Source organism: Phallusia mammillata, chromosome 1 (genome assembly GCF_965637545.1).
Source record: "Phallusia mammillata chromosome 1, kaPhaMamm4.hap1.1, whole genome shotgun sequence".
In the NCBI taxonomy this organism is placed as follows: Eukaryota; Metazoa; Chordata; class Ascidiacea; order Phlebobranchia; family Ascidiidae; genus Phallusia; species Phallusia mammillata.
Genome location: NC_137252.1, coordinates 31,707,281 through 31,723,386, shown reverse-complemented (window position 1 = coordinate 31,723,386; position 16,106 = coordinate 31,707,281). Strand labels below are relative to the sequence as shown.

General features: G+C 38.8%; 3 protein-coding genes across 4 annotated transcripts in view; 1 reads left to right on the top strand and 2 right to left on the bottom strand.

The window, feature by feature from the left end:
* Positions 1 to 1,219: 1,219 nt before the first annotated feature.
* On the top strand, positions 1,220 to 2,723 carry LOC145207970 (uncharacterized). The gene is made up of 2 exons (XM_080078859.1): positions 1,220 to 1,408; positions 2,195 to 2,723. The coding sequence occupies exons 1-2, from the start codon at positions 1,322 to 1,324 to the stop codon at positions 2,414 to 2,416; spliced, it is 309 nt and encodes a 102-aa protein (XP_079934985.1). The 5' UTR covers positions 1,220 to 1,321; the 3' UTR covers positions 2,417 to 2,723.
* A 1,076-nt stretch (positions 2,724 to 3,799) lies between these two features.
* Positions 3,800 to 8,628, bottom strand: LOC145207908 (uncharacterized). Its single transcript, XM_080078832.1, has 4 exons — positions 8,446 to 8,628; positions 6,896 to 7,242; positions 6,030 to 6,190; positions 3,800 to 5,475 (listed from the first exon to the last, which is right to left on the bottom strand). Exons 1-4 carry the CDS (start codon positions 8,516 to 8,518, stop codon positions 4,329 to 4,331), a joined length of 1,728 nt encoding a protein of 575 aa, XP_079934958.1. The 5' UTR covers positions 8,519 to 8,628; the 3' UTR covers positions 3,800 to 4,328.
* A 1,097-nt stretch (positions 8,629 to 9,725) lies between these two features.
* LOC145219318 (hepatocyte nuclear factor 4-gamma-like) overlaps positions 9,726 to 16,106 on the bottom strand; it is a 29,335-nt gene continuing 22,954 nt past the window's right edge. For both annotated transcript variants that reach the window (XM_080086705.1, XM_080086699.1), the window contains exons 6-11: positions 15,739 to 15,900; positions 15,404 to 15,513; positions 15,186 to 15,316; positions 13,690 to 13,795; positions 13,120 to 13,250; positions 9,726 to 12,161 (exon numbers count right to left, since the gene is read on the bottom strand). In XM_080086705.1, the coding sequence (XP_079942831.1) occupies positions 11,878 to 12,161; positions 13,120 to 13,250; positions 13,690 to 13,795; positions 15,186 to 15,316; positions 15,404 to 15,513; positions 15,739 to 15,900 (924 nt within the window). In that variant the 3' untranslated portion in view covers positions 9,726 to 11,877. The remainder of the gene's footprint in view (positions 12,162 to 13,119; positions 13,251 to 13,689; positions 13,796 to 15,185; positions 15,317 to 15,403; positions 15,514 to 15,738; positions 15,901 to 16,106) is intronic.

Below are 16,106 nucleotides of genomic sequence, written 5' to 3'. Positions count from 1 at the left end.
TTATTTTGATTGGGTTGTCCCGGCATTTGGCAAAGCAGTCGACATCGCAAAAATGAAAGAAAATTGAAATACGATACGGCGAAATTACCGGTACTTTAATTCCTAAATCTTTTTCACACTTGTGATTACAAAAACTCGATTTAAGCGATAAAACTGCCCACCACGGCAATAAACAAAAAAACAGTCACGACCATGGCAGCGAAAGTTTAGATTGCTGAATTCGAATGAAGTATTATGTTGAACTGAGAGCACCGAGGTGATTTTCGCATTTGGTGTTATAGGTAGTTGTTTTCTGTAATTTGGATCGAGGGGCGTTTGACCACTTTTCGCCGGTTGTCGCACAAAGTATTTGCGACCCACCGCTAATTAGGGAGCTTGAATCACATCGTTGTTTATTTTTTGCTAGAAACACAATTGTGATAAAACAATAACAACAAACTCGTTCCCCCATATAATGTGGGAAGTTTCTAAAACGGTCGCGGGCCGGATAATTTTGCTTGGCGGGCCGGATGCGGCCCGCGGGCCGTAGGTTGCCGACCCCTGAACTAAGATAAAAAATCGAGTAGTTCAAGCAAAGAAACTTGGAAAAAAGTTGTTTTATCAGCAGCGGCGGAACACCAGGGTTTTGCAGTTCTTGAAGCAGTTTCGTGTTAAATTACGCAAAAATAAAAAGTCTTAAAGTACAGTTTACAGTCGCTCTTTCGTTATTAATTGTACGTTGAATTTAAAATATTTTGACTGTTTTGTGAAATTTGACTGTGAGATAGCACATACTCAATGTATGATATATATTTCTTGTCTGTACCCAATCTGATTTTATAAAGCCAGTCTTCAACCTTTTATCAACAACCTTTTAAACGCAACGTGGCAATTTACTTGTTATTCCAAAATGATGATGGCTTCGCGTGCCAACATTTTTCTGTGCAATGTTGACTTGTTACCTGATTGTAATAGCAATGAATTTGTGGAGAGATTCGTGCGCGTATCGTGTTTACTTTTTAGTACTTAAAAACAAAGCAAACTGAACGCTAGTTTAATGTGTATCAAATTGCACTTGAATATTGTAAAACGCCTGGCCTACAAGTACAACTATAGTGTTTCTTCGTTTTATGAAAGACTTCGAAACGCGTGTCGAAACTTTTCTAGTTCGGTTTATAAATAACTGTTAGTCTGTTAAAATGAAATTTTAACTAAGTTATCAGCGTGTACTCTTTTCCAGATTTTGAAAGGGGAATAGCTTACAACAAGACGACGTACAATTTTAAACTCAGTTCCAATTATACGTGCAATACTGTATTTGCTGATCCCAGCTGAATTTACTATGAACAACGAGACGTCGCTTTTATCTGAAGAGCTGTTTGTTCAAACCCATCACATCCACACGCAAGAGAACACCTTTGACCATTCGGTAAGATACAAGTCAGTTGACGATAAAAAGTTGCAAATGTAAATGTTGCAAGGAATTGTTACAACACACAGTAAACCTCGGTTAATTCGGATCTTCGCCTATTTCGAAATAACTTAATGCACAAATGATGTTTTGTATGGTGGTACGACTTGAATTAATCGACATCGGTTAATCCACGTCCTGTTTTTGCTCCAAACGGGTCCGGATTAACCAAAGGTTTACTGTATTAGGTTTTGAAAAACCGAATAGCGAACATTTTGCCAAAAGATTGCGTCTCGCGCAATAAAAATCTTACGCTTTGACATTAAGTTTGTAATGGTCATTGTGACTTAAATCTGGGGCTAAAAGACAAACTGACCTTAGCTACCATCTGAAGCAGAAAGGCAAACTGACATAACGCATAATTTTTGACTTCAAATGTGGCAGTAAAATTGTGCCGTTCTCTGGAATGTAATTAATGTTCGCTAACAGCAGGCAGGTTTTACACTATTCCGTGTTTTACTAAGCCCTTAAACAGTATTCAGTATAATACATTTAATATGTTTTGTGTTTTGCTTGCAATGCCAATCTGTTAACCACAAACGAAAAACTAAATCCAGACTATGGTCTGAAGTCACTGCTGCGTCACCAATGCGACACGTCATCAAAATGAAAAAATATATACATACATACTAATATATACTAACACACTATCCGAAAAAGTGCATTAACAAATCCTGCACCCCAAACCCCTATAGTTTACTTTAAGTTATTTTGTTTTAAACTGTTAATCACCTGTTGTATTAGAACTGGAGCAAGAGCGAACACTACGATTTTATCTCTAAAAACTTTTTGTTCAACGCTTTATTGGTTCTCGCATTTTCTGCCTGTGTTTTTGCTGGGCTGGGATTCGTCTTTTGCAAACTTTACCATCGCATGGAGGCGTTGCGCTTCTACTGGATCAAGGACCCCCGCTGGGCCAGAAGCTACGAAGAACACAACTTCCATAACCAATTTGACGATGTATAGTGTTATTACCTTTAAAGCGCCTTATATTATTAGAATGGCGGATAAATATGAGCTAATACGCAATAATGCCCGTTCTTACGTCACACATGACGCTTAAATCGTGACGTCACTTTTAGAGCTTGAGGTGTGAGGCAACGTTAATTTATAAAGCCACTCCGCAATAAGATATTTCATGGCTTGTAAACATTCAATTTTTTGTATCACACATTCACAAACATACCGTACAACGCTATCCGTTGACCTGTACCGTTGCGTTTTGTTTTCTGCCTGTTTTGCACGCTTTTCTGCAATAAAACAAACATTCCCACACATAAAGTCCAAATTTTGGCTTACCAAAGCAGAGAAATGCTATGATCACCATTCGTTAAGAAAACAGGATGATCACAATGGTAATTTGCCTCATGTGTCCACCCGTCCTGTGGCGTATCCATCCAAAAGTTCTATTGGGTTATCAAAATCTGGCCAGTTCGGTTGAAAATACCTATTTGGGTAACTTGCATGTGCACTATTTTTGGTGAGGAAGTCGTGGTCACTTGTGACCAGGGAGTCGAACCGGAACTGAACCCGAACCCGCGAACCGGTTTGAGCGGTTAATTTCATTAAACCCGAACCAAACCCGAACCGCTAATTACGATTTTCTAAAAACCCGAACCGGAGTTGAACCCCATATTTTGTTTGGCGTTGGACCCGAACCGGAACCGAACCAGTAAAAAATGCAGTCTGTTTTATATTTTGTGATTTAAAAAAAAAACAGCGCACTAAAGAATACGCGAGATAACACTTATAGGGCGTGTCAAAAATAACAGTGCAGGGGCAAAATTTTTTTGGAGTTTGATAAGGCCAGGTAGATGATGAGTAGAATAAAATTAAAACGAATAAAAATTTGAACCGGTTTAAAAACTGCAAACCGGTTCGGACCGGATAATTTGCCCAAACCGCTACAAAACCCAAACCCGAACCGAGCCCGAACCCGAACCCTTAAAAACAAAACGAAGTCAACCCGAACCGAACCTGAACCCAGCATATGACAAACGGTTCGACTCCCTGCTTGTGACCCCTTGCTATGCAAATGAGACTGTCAAAACCTCTTAGTTTAGCGGCTTTTGTAAGTTATGCGTTCCAAGACAAGCAAAACAATTCAGAGACAATTCTTGTCAAATACAAAGCAGTTTTAATAAAGAGAAACAAGCCTTAGCTCCTTGTCATGTTAACAATATGTTAATCTCAATTTAGCAAAATTGATTTTTTTTAAGATCACCCGCCTCAAAGATAGTAACAATTTGAAAACAAAGCTATTGACAAAAAGTTCAACATAACTTGCCAACATCACACACAAGGAAAGCTAAAAAATACAGATCTAACTTACACATAACTTACATATGTCACCATGCTTTTGTCCAACTTAAACTCCAAAACCTATACATTTTCTCCCAAAGAGCAGCTTTTGCGCAAAAAGGCGGATATTAGATTACTGACTGATGTAAACACAGAAACGCTGATTTAATTATGCCACCAGCCTCAATTGCGCGCCAAAAACAATGGTAACCGGTCAGCAATAACATAGAAATATAATATACATGTAATCTGGGGTTTGCTACAGCGAAGATGATGTGTAAACTTCTCAGTTAACGTTGAATTTAATTTATTTATTCTTTCTCAGTCTACAAGTCGGGGTTAGACAATATTGCGACAAAGCCGAAACATGCATGACATAAAGGACAACAATATCGATTCCTTTGTGACATTTTCAACATCATGGGGCAAATATACAATTTGGTGTTTACGTAGGCACAGGCTTTGCAGTTACATTTAACACTTCGATAAACACTAATTTCCTTAGCACCGTATTGAAACAATCTCACCAAAAACTGCATTAACGTATTTTTTGTTTAATTCACACCTTGGTCCACGTTTACATAGGGGTGGTGGATTTTGGGGTTTCTTCTGACCCAGGGACCCCATGTGCTTCATTTTTGTCAGAAGTCGGGGCCTGGGATTCACTCGACTGAGGGAGTTCTCCTGTAGGTGGACTCTTGCTTCGGCTGCACTTGTAGAAAATTGACCACCATAGCTTGCGTACAGCCAGTTCGAATTTCTTGTCACGCTTCCAATACACCAACACGTGCCATAGGTTACCGCTCACAAGAACAAAGATTGCCACGAATTCAAGAGACGTCGACACCTTCTGTCTTTGCTGGTCAATTCTGCCGGGATTTTCCGTTTGTTCGTTCACAAGGCCGACAACAGCTGATACACAACCGATAATTATAAGAGCTGAAAAAACGCCGACTGTGATGTTTAATGACCGTGATCTGTAGTTTTCAACGTACAGCGTATGTTGCAAATCGTTGCTCACTCCATCCAATGAGCGCTTCCACTTTTTCAGACGCTGTGCGCTGATGATTAAAGCCACAAGCGACATGATCCACATAGCGACTATAGGTAGAACGTAAGCTATAATGTAGAGATAAATTGCGGTTTCTCCAGACGAAAGGACCATAATGGATGCTATCAAACTGTAACGGTTAACGAAAAAAGACGGGATCGCAACAACTAGAGAAGCAAACCAGCATCCAATCACTGCCTTGACGGCGAACTTCTTTGCACTGCCCTTCGAGAACTGTAAGTAGTTGGCGAAAAACTTGATACGCTCAACACTTGCTAGGGTTAGTGTGTAGATTGTGGCTGTCAGATAGATACTTGTTACAAAACCTGTAAAATCGAGGTAAGGACTCTCGAAGTGACTCCACGCGTCACCCCCTGGCTGCCGTGGAATAGAGTCAAACCGCCCACCAGGGGGCACCACATCACCCCTATTTACTGGTGGACCCATAAGCTCACGGCTTGAAGCCACTTTGAGTATGCTGTGAGCAAAAGTGGGGTATATCACTGCAGCGCTGAGAAGGTCAGCTGCCGTTAAGGAGATCCTGAAAATGCCTTGGCTGTGACGTAGCTCCTTGGTTGTGTAGAAAACCACAAGGGCTGTTGTGTTGATGAGAATCCCGAGAGCTGAGACGAGTGCACAGACCACGACTACTATGTAGATGTTAACGCGACATCTGCAAATAAATGAAACAAATTTGGTTATATGCAAACTTGCACGTTGTGAACTAATTTTTCACACCGATAATTGGATTTGGCACCAGTACGATCCGATGAAAACGAAAAACCACATGCAAATAAATGCATTGAAAATTTATACAAAGTTAAATGCTTCAATTGACGTCTACACTAAAACAAGTGAAATCATGAACATTTATTCATTATTCCATTAATAAGTTCTACATCTAACACTATTTTGAAGGTGCAAAGCGGGATTTTAAAGCGTAAACACGAAGCTGCGGAGTTGAGAATCCCGTTTGTATCAAAATCAAACGCCATCGCACACTTGCCACACACAGTTGCTTTATATGCATTAAGATCGTCTTAGGTTAACATGTTTTAAATGTGTACGGGGCTGTTGTTGTTTAATGCAAAAATTTGAGGTGGTGGAACTAGGCTCAAGCATTTGGGCTTTAACCGACTTTTGGTTTTGGCCTAATCGGAAAGGTTAGAAACGAATAAAAGCATAGGTTGGAAAAGGAATTTGTCTCTTAACTAGCTGCAAACTTACGTATGCTGCATACATAGAAACGCGTTGACGTTGTGGTCGTTCAAATTCTGAGAGTCCACTCCGAACCAGGTAAAGTCACAGAATGGAATAAAATCACGTTTTACTTCATGATAAAAGCCGTATTTTCCCCGAACCATCGACGCTTCATGATAAAGTACAACCTGGAAGTCATGATAAATGAATAGTTAAAAAATTAAAAGTAAAGATACATGCAGCAAAAATGGCTCATTTAGATCATAAACAGGACAAAAGAAAAGTAAGTGTTTTGAATATAAATGACTCTTATGCAATGAATAAAATATTTTAACACTGAAATTTATTCGTTGCATGTCTCTCTCAAATTTAATGAGAAAAAGTATATGTCTGGTATGTTTTTACATTAAATGTGTTAATGGTCAAACGTAATCAAGTTTTAGCAATTCTATAAAAGACAGAAAACGGTGGAAATTGACAATGTATTAAATGGTGTAGATGTAACAGAAACTGAAACTGGTTCTCACAAATTTACAAGTGACCCATAAACTAAGATAATTATCTTGATTATAATCAAGAAATCAACATTGTCCTACCCATTTTGCGTATCAAAAGTCAACTGTAATAAATAACAATGCAAAAACTGAGATATGTGATGCAGGCTGCTGCAACTTGCAGCTTCCATGTCGACAAACAATAAGAGCTCTATTACACATAATTTGTATCCTGGCCAAGAAACGCGGGTTCGAATCCCGCTACAGGCTTTAAACACCAAAATGCCCCGTAGTCGTACCCTGCATTAAATCTGTTCTGCGCCTTTTTGAGACCCAGTATGACGTAACAGCTGAGACATATTGAAATAACTGAATGATAACAGTGTTAAAGGCACCAACCTGAACACAAGGGTCGCATAGTTCATCTGCACTCAATTTCACATCTCGAAGTGCACCTCTCTTCAATGCATCCGTACAGCTAAGATTAAATGCTGTTCTATCGCAATGGACCTCATACACCAGCTCCGTAAATCGAGTGGACAAATAATTTCGGTCTGAACATTCCTTCTCGAATTGGGGGCATCCCCAATCGAAGAGCGCCGACAAGTATTCGGTTAGGTAGTTCCCCTCGCGTGACCAGTTTTGTCGAAAATGATCGACTGTGACGTTGCAACAAGCGTCTTGATCGCCGAATTGGGTACCTCGTCGTTCGTAGCAGTATTCAAAAGTGGGTTTTGTTGTGCTTTCTGCGAGATCACAAAAAACACATTTTACTCCTAGGACTTGTTGTCCTTAAAATGTAACAAATTATTAAACAGCACGTGATATATGCTGTGATGCTAGGAAATAGGATGCTCACTCCTAAAAAGTTTTTTGTTTTGTTTAAAATTCATAAATTTCACATTAATAGACAAAAATGCCTTGCGAGGAATTATATTTTCAAAACAAAATTAAAATGTTAATATCTTGATTGTTGCAACCATTCAGTTTTTAGTTAAAATTTTTGTTTTTCTGTGGAAATTGACTGATGCTTAAAAGGCCAACATAAGGAAATGCATAACGTCATATGGAAGTAAAGGCAACTTTAAACATAGTTGCTCAGTTTTGAAAGCAACGCACAGAAATCAATAATTTAGGGTGAAACAAGCAAAATATAAATATGACAAGTAACAGCTAATGTGACTGTATGTAAAGCAGTAACATGCCTTGGTTGTGATTGTAAGTTGGTTTGGTGCATCACGTTTTAGAACCGATAATTAGTTTCGCCCTACTGTTAGTAAGTGGTTGCATGGGCGTCCGCAGGAAAAAATACAGGGGAGGGCAAAACTATCTTCACATCGCCGTTCGATAAACGGTATTTCAGAACAAAAATCATCTGACTGTGCTACTCATTCTTGCCAATCCCAAAGTAGCAAAATAATACAACAAACACAATATTAAATATCACTGAAGTATGTGGTAGGTTGGCAAATACTTTTTAATGGAAGTAGGATTTACATTGACCAACCTTATCAGATATGACAACAAATACAGTGAAGATATCACATAATGCCTGTTTGACACATCCATCAATGACGTAATAATATGCTTGTTATCGAACTATTGTTAAGTAATAATGTTCGATTCATTTAATTTGTTGTAAAACCTTATTCTGTTCTGTTACAGTTACACTTGTAATAAAGAGGTGGAGACCCACGACGTCTTCCATTTACGTTCCAGGAATAGTTTTTGTATCACACTGTGTGAATGTTTATTGTGTTTTGTTTTAAGTTGCGGATTCTCCGACCGTTTGCGTTTTTCTTTTTTCCAGGGGGGGCACGTGCCCCCTCTTGCCCCCCGCTGCGGACGCCCATGAGTGGTTGTGAACCAATACGGTGCAATAATACAACAAATGAAAAGCAAACAAACAAACAAACAAATAATCAACTAGTAGTAACTTTATAGTTTACCTGCTATCACTGTTGAACAGTAAAGAAAGGCCGTCAGAAAATGCAACACTAATCCACATCGAAAGACAGACATTACATTTGTACCCCTGGTGTAGCCTACATATAGATATCAAATCTTCCTTAGAGAGAACAAAAATGAACTAATTGTTAAATCCTATGTGACCCTGAAAATACACCATCTGCTAAACCTAAATGTCTTGCAGCGAATGCATTCGTCTTTTAGTGTAAATTTATACATACAAACCAGGCTTTAATTTTTAGTTTAAAACCATAGACCCAAACCAGCTAAACAACCAGAACTCCAGAAAAGTGATGCCACCATGCTTTCAGTGTTGCCTAATTTCCTTTATTGCACGAACATCCATTGTGCTCAGAAATCCAGCAGCACGATTATCTCAGATTTCACATGCATTGCCCGAAGCTTATCTTTTTCACCGTATTACAGCACACTGACGGAAAAGCCAACTGCCTTTTACGAAACTTGCTCAAAATCCAGTTCCAAATTGCACTTTTTCTGCTGACTTGAGGGTTTTGGGTTCGTTTATGGTCCACTTGTAAAACACAGACACCGCAGTCGTAGGTTAAGGTTGCAAAAAGCACTTGAAGCTGCCTCAGACGGCCGGTTTACACCTATCGAGCATCAGTTTATGCCGGCGGCTACGGAATGTCCAAGTCGTGAATACAATTTCATGTAATTGTCAAGTGGAATGGATCCAATTGTCCGAAAAGCTAAAATCCCACTGTACATTAAAATTATCGTCTTTGTTTCATTAACGTGTTTTTTGTGTCTTAATTAAAATATTCTTTTATGTTTACAATGCAGTTGTTCATTTACAGTCCTTTTGTTCGAAAAACACACACACCCCGTATGTAAACGCAATAAACAGTCATTGTGACTAAGCACGACGTCATAGTGAATTTAAGTCTGCACCAGCAGTGACTGTATGGAACTTCAGAGGTATGCAACTACATTACATAATGCGACTGTATATTAGTTGAAACAAACATTTACTGCTTATGTAACTTTTACGGACGAACATACAGTTTATTTCTGATAATGATTGCACAATAGACCCATGCAGTCATAAACTTATGTCCCTATATTTGCAACTTTGCTATGCACTTCTACAATGTGACGTCAACAACTGTGACGTAATTGGTACAATGATGTGGCACGCAAATCCACATTATGAAGTCATCGGCAAATTGTAACTGATAACTTTTTATATTTTCATAGGTTTGATGGTACTGTTATCTGCTAAACAAAGCCACAACAAAGGGACAGTTGTTGATTTTAATTGGTGTTGCGTAATTGCAAGAAAAATACGGTAAACGATAAACAACCGAAGCATACAGGCCGTGAAAAAAAGCGGCAATGAACATGAAGGTCGCAAAATTTCATGTTCCAAGGTGAAAACTTGCGACAGAAGAAAAAAAAACTGCGATAGAGTGAAGATACGACGGAATGGTCAAAGTTTCGCGTTCGCTTTTATTATGGTTTGCACAAGGTGTCTTCTAATTTCTTTAAAGTACTGATTACCACAAAAGTGTTCCAGAATCAACTGCAAAAACAAACTATAGGCCTATAATTAATATACGAACTCTTTAACACACTGCCTGAATCCAAATTTACCATGAGCCAATGTTTTTTGGAAACACTGTTATGAAATTCGTACTCAATGGCACTTTAACGAAGTGGAAAACACGATAAAGTTTATGGCAACTGATCAATAATTATAATACAATTTTATCATTTTTGACACGGCGTAAAATACAAAAAATCAACATTCTGCTCTCTAGCGCACTTTGGCGGTTAGAATCTTAGTCCATTTAGCTTTCGACCTATAATTTACCATGACAGAAGTCGTAAAAATTTCAATCAAAAAATACTCAAGCGAACAGAAAAAACGTGATGGATTTTTTTAGGATGTAATATCAGTTTTTGTTTTACAAAGGCATAATGCAGTACAAAGCGCTAATCGACATAGCTAGAAAAAGACAACGCAAAAGTACACACGTACTAATACTACTTGCTAGGATGTCACTCAACCAAGGACGGAATTTGTTACTTGCAAAAAAAATTAGGTCTAAATGACCGTTAAAGGTAGCACCAAGGGATTGCAACATTTCACAACGCGGCAAATGCTATTCTTAATGAACACACTTTTGATGGGTCACATTTATAAAGACTACATCTTTGAAAAAGGTCAATAAAGGTTCTATCATTTGCGTTTAAAGTATATGCCCTAAGCGGTTTTCAACTGAAAAAAATCTACAGAAAAATCTCTTTAATGAGGTCAGTCCGAAGTGTTCATGCGTTTCCTATGTTGTTACAGTTAATTTAAAGTTTGTCGCCGAATTTTTTGTGCTGCATGCCAAAAAGCGCTGCAGGGCGCTGATTTTAACAGCTGTGCTCAAAAAAGTTTTGTTTTGGATTATTTATGGGACCCAAAACAGTTTTGATTCGTTCCGTCCGGTTCTGATTGTGAAGATGCAAAATCTACGAAAAATTGCAAGGAGATCTTCTTAAAAATGACAAAAAGGATTATATAGTGCTTATAGCTATGGCACTTGATTCTGGGATATAGTAAGCAAAGAGTTGGTGTACTACAATCAGCAGAAATTTAAAGCTTATGACAAAAATGTGGAACATTTAATGTCGAAAGGTTCTTTTATGTTTTTGACTTGTTGTTAGAAACGAACGTATGTTTTTTAGAGCAAACAATTATGTCTAAAATACCAAGTTTAGTGCGCTGTCATACTCGAAAAAGTGAAAAGCGTGAAAACGGGTTCTAAAAATACAAAAAAACGCGAAAAAATCAAAAGCTGAAAATTATCAAGGAAAAAAACCGGAAACTTTTCGGTTTGGCAAGTCGAACCGGGGGAAGTCCCTTTTAATTCCAGATTAAAGGGAAAACGCCCGAATCGGTGGTAAAAAATATTTACAAGCTCGCAAAAACGCGAAAATCGAAGGCACTTTAAAAAGAACGAAAGCGGAAAAAAGTGGTTTCAACCTAAAAACAAAAAACTTGCCAAAAGAGAAAGAAAAAAAAAACTCATTGGCAATTCGGTGTCCGCGTATAAAGACTTGCGCGTGATGATAATAATACAGCAATTGTGACGTAACAGATGACGTCACGTGTATAGAGCGATGACGTATGTGGCGTGGATTTCATGGCGTTGATTCAGATTTCTCTTTTGATATTAAATGACAAATTAGGATTACTGACAAAATCAAAATCGAGTCGCTGACAATTTGAGAAGGCCTTTGGATCGGCTGCAACAGCGCGGATAGGTTTCACTTTGTACGAAAGATGAAAAACGGACAAATCTACTAACAACGGTTCGAAAAAAAGTGAATGCAACCGCTGAAACCAAAATCCCCGGTCTACCCAGAACCCAGTAAACGAGACAAAAAGGCGTTATAATAGTTCAAGCAATCTCAGACTTTGGCTGAATTCCAATAATCGACCCATCAACGTCCATTCCAATTGGGACATCTCTCAAGAGCATGGCTGATTGGGGCAATGTGGGTGAACCTCCGGGGCTCACCAGGCACGGTTTGATGTCCTGGTGTTGCGCCCCTAGACCCATGACCCCACTTTGGCTCATTCCGGGGCCGTTGGGGCAACTTACATGCAAATGAGCGGGGCTGGTAGGCATAGCTGGGCTCGATATAGGGAGTGTTGTAGGAACCATGTTGGTTTGGTTGTCGCCTGTTAAAAATGAGTAAGGTGTAAGTGAAATGAAAGGTAGGTTGGCATGCTTTATAACATATACATTGACTGGTATTAGGCGGCCTTTTTGAGTAAAGAAAGCCTAGCCTGCGTTGGGATTCGAACCCACGACTGGAATCTAACCGGGGCTAGCATATTGCAACTGAGCTACACAGGTTTGCCAACAGTTCACTAACACCACTGACTGCTGCAGATGCCAGCTTACGGTAGAACGGGGGTCGCCAACCCACGGCTCTGAAGCCGCATGTGGCTCTTTGACCCTACTGATGTGGCTCAGTTTCAATAATTACAAAATCTTTACAAATTGAATTGCGAATTACATGACGATTATGCCAATCATTACTGTAGAAAACGAAAATTGTAGACCAAGAAACGTGAAAAAAGGCAACCTGGCGGCGTTTTAAACAAAGAAAAAAAATCAGCACCACAAAAAATGTGGCAGTACATTTCAAAAGGGCTTTGTGACTCCCAGTGTTTTTTTAACCATGTGAAATTAGTCCGAATGGCTCTTTGAGAGGTAAAGGTTGGCGACCCCTGCAGTAGAAGTATAGACCGTTCGACTTTATTGTTTAGCTGTTGTATTCACTACTGGGATCTGCCCGTATAAGCGATCTTGTTGATCCGCGAAGCACCAGAAGATCTTACAAAAAACTGCCATTACAACGATAGTAAAGTGTTGCACAGAGTTGTAAGGGATCAAAATTTGAGGCCAAAACTCAAAAGTGCAAGCCCGAATCCGAATTCGGCCTGGAAGTTAAGTTTTCTAACATAAACTTAATGTACGTTTGCAACAAATCAATACACACCTTGTGCAAAGCAAAACTGCGAAACAAATATGGCTGAGTTGAAGCTTAGGCGCATATCTAGTTCGTTTTTATAGGCCTAGGCTTAAGTGACAACTTTGGTTGTGATTTATCACTGCAAAATGTGGACTTACTTCCAAGCAACATTTCCTGCAGCAGATTATCAACATGGGCGACTCCAAACAAACGTACGAACTGAATTTGTTCAATCATCTGCCACGTGATGCTTTGAAGAGTCGGAAGCAGAAGAAGAATTTCACCAAACCTGACGAATATAGAAAAACAATAAAGGGTTGCATTGACCATATATAATCTTTTTGTGGTTGTCTGAGAATTTTATCTTAACAAGGTACTATTGCAAAATAAAAAATCCTGACAATTTGTGGACGTAACCAGTAATTTTCCGTTTTGTGTTAAAAGTTGAAAAAAAAACACAGCTACTGATAGACATGGACAATAATAATTTTAGCGCGTAAACTTATAATTATTTCCCACTGTAACGTAAAATGTATAGCTCAGTTAGCTGTTTTAATTTTATGCCTTAAATTGAATCTGTGGCACAGTATATTATCCAGTACAAATCTTTTATACACTGCGAGCATAATACGTGTAAGTGCCTTTTTTCCTTTTAAAGTAAATCTTTACAGTAGGATATTAAAATGGTAAACCGTAGGTGAAAAAAAACGAAATAATCAGGACTTTACCTTCCCCTTGAGTCGTATTGTCTGTCGTTGATGTAATCTTCCAAATTGCACATCACTTGTGAACGCATAGTTTTAATCTTCACTGAATTGCTGAGACCTCTTGCATCTGAAATTCAAAATTATCAAAAAATCGAATGTTCCAAAATATAAATCATAGTACACCAGGCCTATTAAAGGCGTTGTACCGAATCAGTGGGTCATGAAGCATTCCCATATGGCAAGGCGCAGGTAATTCTAGTCTGCGGTGGAGTTCGAACCCACGACATAGGCCTTACCAACTGAGCTACACAGGCTCAGCGGTGAACCCGCCGAATGTCGAATCACACGCACCGTCATATGCTGCACATGTCAGCTCTGAAGTAGGGGATATCGCCAGTTCGACCAGTTTTCGGTTAAAATGCACATTAATTCAATACTGGGATCAGCCATAAAGCCTCAGATGTTTTTGTACAATTCCTAGGTTGCAAAGTTGTTTCAGTGGGACTAGGTAGCAAAAACCCCACAAAATCATTTAGACGTTTTAAAAAAGTCCTCTTTATCATGACAATAAATAAAAGTTAAATCGCACAAAAAATATTCAAAATCATACTTTCAAATTCAATCTATTCGTGCAGGGTAGTGTTATGAGATAATTTCTTATGTTGGGGTTTGTACACAACTGCCAGAATGGTACAAAAAACAACTCAAGTAACCCCTAGAAAGCAAACTGCTCATGGATGGGAAACCTGGTATTTGTTTATCGTCAGGACAAAGGTTGTCAGCTGGAAGACACCCTTTGTACCCTTCCAGTTCATTTGCTTACGCACATAAACCATCCAACGTTTTGCTACATGATTTTTCTCCTTAACAAGTACAGAGTTCAAGTTAAGACAAAACGATTAAGGCACAAATTTCTCAAAAAAAAATTTCCGAAAAAAATTTCACAAAAAAAGTTTGGACACAAAAATTTTGGTTTTGACGTCAGAAATGTATGTTCGTGACGTGAAAATAGCATGACGTCATATACTTACCGAATAAGGCAGTATTAAAGCGTTACACAAAACAGAGGTTCTTTGTTACAAAAAACTTTTTCATTACGTCACAATGTAATGACGTCATTCAATATGGTTTAGGGCAGTGGTTCTCAACCAGAGCACATGCCCCCCTCAGGGGGGCAGGTGTAGGGGCTCATTATAAACATCCACCAAAACTCAGTGAAACATTTTTTTATAACGCTCAGAATTAAGTGCGTGTTGCAAATGATTTAAATTTCCTAATTTAATCGATTTCCCACACTATTTGTCTATATTGAGGCTTTTTAGCCAAAAAATGTCCAGATAGATCATGGACTTTACAGTTTAGTTGCGTTTGCTACATATATATTTTAGAAGGGGGCAAAGGTCTTCCGGGATTACTTATAGGGGGCCACAAGGCTCGAAAGTTACCTTTAGGGGGCCACGGCGCATGAAAGGTTGAGAACCACCGATTTACGGTGACGAGATTTTTTTCAAACTTACCCGGATGAAAGAAGACAATTGCTTTGAGACAGGCGAACTCTGTGTCGTCAAGTGCGAGTTCATTAAGAGGTCGAACGAGTTCGTCGAGTACTCGGACAGCTACACGATTTATTTCAACTTCGGGACAGTGTCTGAGAGAGGAAAAAAGGAAGTTAGCCGATATTAACCATTCGGTGATTTTAAGCAAATCATTATTTTGCGTTCTCTACTTAACCCACCTTGGAATTATAAAGTCGTTCCCCAACAACAGTATGTCCTGGTAAGGTAGTGACCTTTTGGCGACCCCCATGAGAAGGTTTTCTCCCGCGTGTGCACGCAACAGCGCCACCTGTCGAAAACAATAAGAATCGATGCATTACAATTCACCATAACAACCGTTTTAGCACTTATTTTCTAACATTTAAAGTTAAACACCTTATACCCAAGTATATAAGAATCTTCACTTATTAGCAAACCTCTTAAATTGTGTGTCGAAAAATATTATCAGAATTGATTAAAAACAAATTTTAGACATAAGTTTAAAAACAACATTTCTTTGTTATTTGCTACAAACCTGATCATCAAGAGGCAACTCGGAAAATGCAGGGATATATTTTGCCCACTCAACCAGAACAAGCAGTTGCTGACGCATCGAATCGCATACGTCATTGACCGATGCAATTTTCTTGTTGTCGATTGTGATGTCAACGGGTTCTGCCCCCACACCTGCCGATGTCTGCGTCACAATTACGTCATTAGTGGTGACGTAACAACTAGAGAACAAATACTACAAATGGGCCTAAAAAACGAAACAATAACAATTTTGGAATTGGGTACGTGGTGTATGCTTAACACAGAGGAAAAGTTCGTTAATGATATAAAAAATAACATAACAACCAACTATTCAAGCAATGAAAGAAGTTTGCACAACTACTTACACAT